Source organism: Cibotium barometz, chromosome 45, assembly GCF_041138505.1.
Source record: "Cibotium barometz isolate CiBa-2024 chromosome 45, ASM4113850v1, whole genome shotgun sequence".
NCBI lineage: Eukaryota > Viridiplantae > Streptophyta > Polypodiopsida > Cyatheales > Cibotiaceae > Cibotium > Cibotium barometz.
This window is the reverse complement of record NC_141090.1, coordinates 47134154-47140306: the sequence shown is the minus strand read 5'-3', so window position 1 is coordinate 47140306 and position 6153 is coordinate 47134154. Positions and strand designations below refer to the sequence as shown.

General features: G+C 46.4%; 1 protein-coding gene across 4 annotated transcripts in view; it reads right to left on the bottom strand.

The window, feature by feature from the left end:
* Positions 1 to 671: 671 nt before the first annotated feature.
* The window catches only part of CPSRP54 (chloroplast signal recognition particle 54 kDa subunit), a 60447-nt gene continuing 54965 nt past the window's right edge, over positions 672 to 6153 (bottom strand). For 2 of the 4 annotated variants that reach the window (XR_015263533.1, XR_015263534.1), the window contains 4 exons: positions 1680 to 1765; positions 1446 to 1571; positions 1162 to 1335; positions 672 to 1038 (listed from right to left, as the gene is read on the bottom strand). Coding sequence is in view for 2 of the 4 variants with exons in the window: in XM_086783462.1 (XP_086639588.1) it covers positions 1228 to 1335; positions 1446 to 1571; positions 1680 to 1765 (320 nt within the window). In the remaining 2 variants the exon portion in view is untranslated. Of the gene's footprint in view, positions 1336 to 1445; positions 1572 to 1679; positions 1766 to 6153 lie in introns of all 4 variants that reach the window. The other 2 variants (XM_086783462.1, XM_086783463.1) reach the window with 1 other exon arrangement.

Below are 6153 nucleotides of genomic sequence, written 5' to 3'. Positions count from 1 at the left end.
TCTACGTGTTATAAATAAAGAGAAGCCTATTGCGTCACTATCTGCGACTTGTAAGTTTATTTTAATTAAAATGGCTATCATTCATTCTAGAGAGCAACGTGAAGTTCATTGCTCGAGACGCTCTATAGAGCTCAAGGGATTATGACCACTGAATTAATCATGGCAAGCATGTAGCATTCGAGTATTTCTACTCTTGCAAAAAATTTAGAGAGCTACGCCATTTGAGCAAATATCGCAGCTCTTTATTAGATGCCAAGAATAAGTGAATCTTATATGATCGGCAAAAAACATTATTGGCAAGCTTAAGGACTAGTAGGCTCTTCTGCAGCATGTGCATACAACACCAGTATTCCTTGAGTACTCTCTTAATTTCTCACTTTCATTAATGATTACAACAAGTATTTGGGTGAATTTTCATTAGGCCTTGAGCTTCAGAAAGATTGAGGAATAGTTGTAAGTTGAGAAGAACTAGGTTGAAAAAATTTTAAATGTATAAAGAAGAAACATTAAGGCATAATGGATTCAAGCTGTTTGTACGGACCAAGGCTTAAAGCAACAATTCACCATTGCTTATATTCAACAACAAATGGACGTTGCATAGTATAAGAATTATGCAATTGTCAAAATGGCAAGGAGTATGCTCAATGGAAAATTTCTTTTGGCTAAGGTAGTTGATACGATTTTCTATATTCTTTGTTGAAGAGCAACAAAATCTATACTAAGTTGTTGCGTCATTCTAGGAACAATTACATTAGATGGAGATGGAGCTTCATCATGCAACAAGAAAACAACCAGACTACTACCACCTCTACAAGCTAAGCGATTTAAGACAAACCCCGCAGCACATAGATGACCTAGCAACCACATAGCAACAAGTTGATGATTGTCCAGATTCTACCGGAACTTCAAAATCACGAAGTAAAAAAGGAGTCTGAAATGACTGAAAAAAAGAGAGAAAGATGTGCAACCGCATTTGTTCTGCTGTAGTGATTAAGGAAATACTTCAGTGTGATCAATTTGACCAGCAACTTTACAGGCCTTCACAAAAAACAAAACAAAAAGATTGTGACAGTGAATGCCTGCACTGCATACACAACTGGCAGTATAACACCTTCATACATTGAACACTTGCTTCAGAAAATAGCCTCTTTGAACACTCACATTTGAAAGTTTCAGTCTTCAACCTTGAGTTCTGATAAGAAAAATTCCCTGTTGTACATCACTGCTTTACTTGGCCCCAAACCCTTTAGGTGCAACAGCCCCTGCCTGAGCTGTACTGTATTGCTTCTGAAAATCGGTACGGATCTTTTTCCGTTTTGCTGTTCCAGGAGGAGCCTGATCCCCCAAGAGAAGCAAGTGAAACTGGTAATCTACCCTCATATTGTTCAAAACAAGTATTCAAACTTTTTTTCATACATAAACACAGGCAACATAAATAGCCATACCTTACGTGCTCCCTTCAGCGATTCTTCGAGGTTGTCAAGCCCTGGGATAGAACCCCCTTGCAACATGGACATCAGATTCTTCATGCGAGCACGCATTTGGAAGAGCTGAGACACCATTTGACTAACCTGACCAAATAAACACAAACAAGTTAGCTGAGTTATGGAAGCCGTATGAAATGTAGGCACATTCAGCTTCTGATTACATACCGCACACTATACAAAAGTAAAGCATACCTGTTCTTGTGACCTTCCTGAACCAAGAGCAACCCTCCTCCTCCTGGAAGGTGACTTCGCCAACAAATCAGGATTTCCCCTCTCCTCTACAAAAGCAATTGTTAACTTTTAACTTAGAAGGATGGAAAGATCTAACTCATTTGCCCTCTAAAAGGGTTCTACAATCAGGTCAAATTAGCATTACAATAATTATATATATTTTTTAAAGCTACCATCTCGCACTCACACCAATCAAGCATAATACTTACAGTACGCATTTGCACAGCAGGTAAAGCTAAATACCAATGCAGAGAACCCCCCCTCCCACACACACACCACCCTATATCTAGCAAGGTGTGTTATGAAAAATAATGACCCCTTGTGAAATCCAGAATGTGAGCTTAGTGTGTGTAAACAACCTCTTAGAGAGGTTAGGATAAGTGTGCCATGTGTCATCACTTCGATAGATTTCTATGCTTGTCCTCTCGAATCAAAGCAGCACTGAAAATCTCCATTTGATTTGAGAGATGAGCAGGTCCTATTGGTGTCTCCCAAACTCTCAAGAGGAACTGAAATCCTTGAAGAATTCTAGCCTCTCTAGTATCCAATCTGGAAAATTGGATTCCAAATCCTTGGATTGTTGACTACTGAGACTAGAATTCCTCATTGTTTGGAGGTTCAAAGATAGGTAGTTAGTGTGTGTGTGTGATTTCTATGGGTCAAAAGATAAGGCTGCACAAAATCATGTACTTGTAAAGGGTTTTACACATCAATCAATCAACCATCATTGAGTTGTGCAATACTCTCCCTTTGAGACTTTAAGCTTCTGATCTTGTGTAGCTCTAATACTCACATGGCATCACAGCAACTCTCTCTCTCCCCCAAAAATACACACACACACACACACTATGGTTATCTTCAATCCACCACAAGCTTCTGATCCTGTGTAGCTCTATTTACTCACATGGTATCACAGCAAGGCTCTCTGCAATCTCCGCCTGGCACCGTTGCTGATGCTGAGAGTCCCAGGGACCCTCGCGTGACAAAGTCACCAAGATGGTCTTCGCCCCCAGTGGCGGCTCCACTGGTTGAGTAGGTGGTGCCACCTGCTCCGCTCAGCCTCACCTTCTTTTGGGGGGGGGGGGGGGGGGGGGGGTCCGCCGGCCCTCGGCTCAGCTAGCCCTTTCAAGTCTTGCCAGTGGAATCCCGTTTATCGCCTATCTGTCAGCCAAACTTCTTGTTGTTGACATGCCACCATATCCCACCGTCTGCTACGCCCACCTCTCACTCCTCGTGCGTCCCTACATTCAGCAGCACTCCAGCTTCTGTCGACGACAGCAAACGTGGAAACGCGTTTCTTTCATGCATTTTTTTTTTTAACTTGTTTTTTTTTGCCCCAAATCCAAGTCTGAAAATTGCGACTATTTTGAAAAAGACGTTTCTCTGTTTCCGTACTCCGCTCTCCCTCAACGTCAACATCAAGCTCTGTGCCATCCTTGACTTGCATGTTTCTTCACGACTCCCCCACTCCTCCATCGGGTTGCATGCCTGCAGCCAGGTGTGTTTTTTAAATCAAATTTGCTCAGTACGTGTGGCTTGAAGCTTGCTAATTTGGGCCAATTTGGGGCAAGATGGAGATGCTGAAAATTGGGGGTTTTCTTCAACCCTCCAACATCTCCTTAGACTCTGCCCAAGGGTCTTAAGCAAGTATGTAATCCATTACATGTTTGATTTTTGTCAGTTGAAGTAAATGCAAAGGTTTGAAAATTGAGGGTTTCTGTGCAGGCACACTCCCTCAACAAAATGCCTCGCACAAGAGATGCTATGAGGACCCATGTGATTGAATCGGCCTCCTACAAGGGTGGAGGTGCTTCCAAATGGAAGTGCAAATATTGTGGGTTGCAGTCCGGTGGCAGCATAGACCGGGCGAAGGCCCATTTCACAGGTTTAGCGGGGAAGGGGATTGGCCCTTGTCCAATTGTGCCGGATGTTATCAAGTCATCGTTACAAGAGTGGAAAAGGAGAGTAATGAAGATGAGGAGGAAGATGTGGATGTCTCAGTTACAGGTAGTTACAAGGGTATCCAAGAAACAGAAGGTTACAAAAGGCAGTTTTGTACCACGGGCACAAAGGACTCCCATCCCCATTAGCAAGGCCTTGCAAAAAGGGAGTGTCAAAGCTAGTCTACAGATGCAGGCAAAGAAAGAGGCCAATCGAGAGTTGACAAAGCTCTTCATACAATGTGCTTTGTCTTTCAATATTGTGCGCACCGCACGATGGAAAAAGGCCATGAGGGCAATCAGCCACATAGGATGTGAGTGGGAGGGGTCCTCACACACGGGAGCTTAGAAGGGAGAGACAAGATGTGGAGATGGAGGTAGAGCCACTCAAGGAAACATTGCAAAAATATGGATGCACTCTTCTATGTGATGGATGGTCGTATGTCAGAAAGGAATGTTTATAGCATCCTTGTCTTATCATGCAAGGACACAATGTTCTTGCGTGCCATAGATGCATCCATAGCAGGCACAGTGGTCATAGGTGAGTACATTTGGCGACACATGCGAGAGCCTGTCATGGAGATTGGGCCACAAAATATAGTTCAAGTGATCACTGATAATGGCTCAAATTGTGTACCCATGGGAAGGATGCTTGAGGAGGAGTTTCCTACCATTCTTTGGACTCCATGTACTGCTCACAACTTTGGACCTCCTCATCGAGGATTTGGCAAAGATAGATTGGGTGTCAGACATCTTCGAGACCTCTCGCATGATGGTAAAGCTTGTGACAAAGAGACCGAAGGTGCTTGCTATTTATCGGGTACACAGTGACTTAGAGCTTCTCAAACCTTCTACCACTAGATTTGCATACACATTCATTGTGGTTGAGAGGTTGGTGAGAGTCCGCCATGGACTCCTATGCATAGTGGTTTCCAGGGAGTGGACAACTTGGGATGATCGTGGGAGTCCCAAGGCTGTTGTGTTTGTACGCGTTGTCATGAGGGACACTTGGTGGTAGAAGGCTGAAGCTCTCATAAAAGCCCTTCAGCCTATTTATCGGACATGGAGGACAACACTCTTGGGCTCCGTACGAGTCTACGAGTTCATGGATAGAATTGGTGAACCTTTGAACCGTTGCACTATCTTATTAGCAGAGAGGTATGCTGCATTATGCATGCACTCTTAGACTCTTAGTCTCTTTGATTCTTCAATCTTGTATAATATTAGGTTTATGACCGAAATCTCAACCAATCACCTTGAGATAATCGAGCTCTGAAGCTACGCTTCCCCCTCCTCCCCCTTCGCCACCTTGTTAGCTCCTACCACCCCCCCCCCTTCTTGCGCGGCTCGCCTCCTTGCTCTCTCCTGGCTCCCGCCTTTGCCATCTCCCCCTGCCCGCCTGAGCCATCTCTCTGCCCATCTGAGCATCTGCGCCCTGCCCCCGCCTTTGCCCTCCTCTGCCCCCTGTGCACCCCTCCCTCTTGCACGGTTTTTCTTTCGCCCCCTTTCTTCCTTTGTTGTCGGCAGTAGCCTCGGCTTGTTGGCTCTAATTTCGCCAAGTTTCAGCCTCTTCTGGTCTTCGCCCCCAGGAGGACTCCATGGCAGCCGCTACATCTCCCTTGACCGAGGCCACTGTTACTTGCCTTTTGTTTTCTAAAGCAGACCTGCAGCTTCTTGATACGACTATCGCATCCCTAGAGGCCTCCACCCTAGTTTGCAAGATTGTCGGTAGCCGCCCCGCGTGTGGCCAACTTAGGGATCTTCATTAGGCTAGCCTCCTAGGTGCGCTTGCAAAGATCACAAACATTCATCCTTTGGGGCGTGGCTACTACCAGGTTGAGTTCGACTCACCAGCGCGGCGTCTAATCTTGTCATGCAGCTGAGCCCCGTTGTATTGCATACGGCCCAGGCTTTCTTTGCACGGTGGCAGCACGACTTCGAGCCGGCATCCATTTTACAGAGAGTGGAGTATTCCGACCTTCCAGGCCAATGTTTCATTTGTAGGTAGATGGGTCATCTCGCCAGAGCTTGCCCTCGGCGTTAGACTAGGAGACCACCTCCGATGGTTCCCCCTCCTACTTCTCGCTTCTGGATAATCGATCAGTCGAGGCTGCTCAGATCCTCACCAGGGGGCCGAGGGAGGAGCTGGTTCCCAGGCCGCGGAGCACCAGGTTCTGACCATGGATGACCCATCAGCCGAAGAGTGGCGGACGGTTGAACCCCGCCCCGATCGCCGGACTGAGCACTAGAGTTGAGCATCGTTGTCGTGCGCGCCAGGCTAGCAGCATGCAAGAGGATTCGGTTCTGTCCGAGAACCCTTTCGAGCACTTATCACAGCACCCACCCGCAGACGGCGGGCCCCCTCCAATCACGGAGAGCACAACATCCCCCCCCCCCAAGCGCGCGGCCGATGTGGCGGCCGATTCCTCGTCGTGACTTCTCCACTCGCCCTCAAAGCTTAGTGGGGCAAGTTGACTCCACCCTCTCTTCGTCGA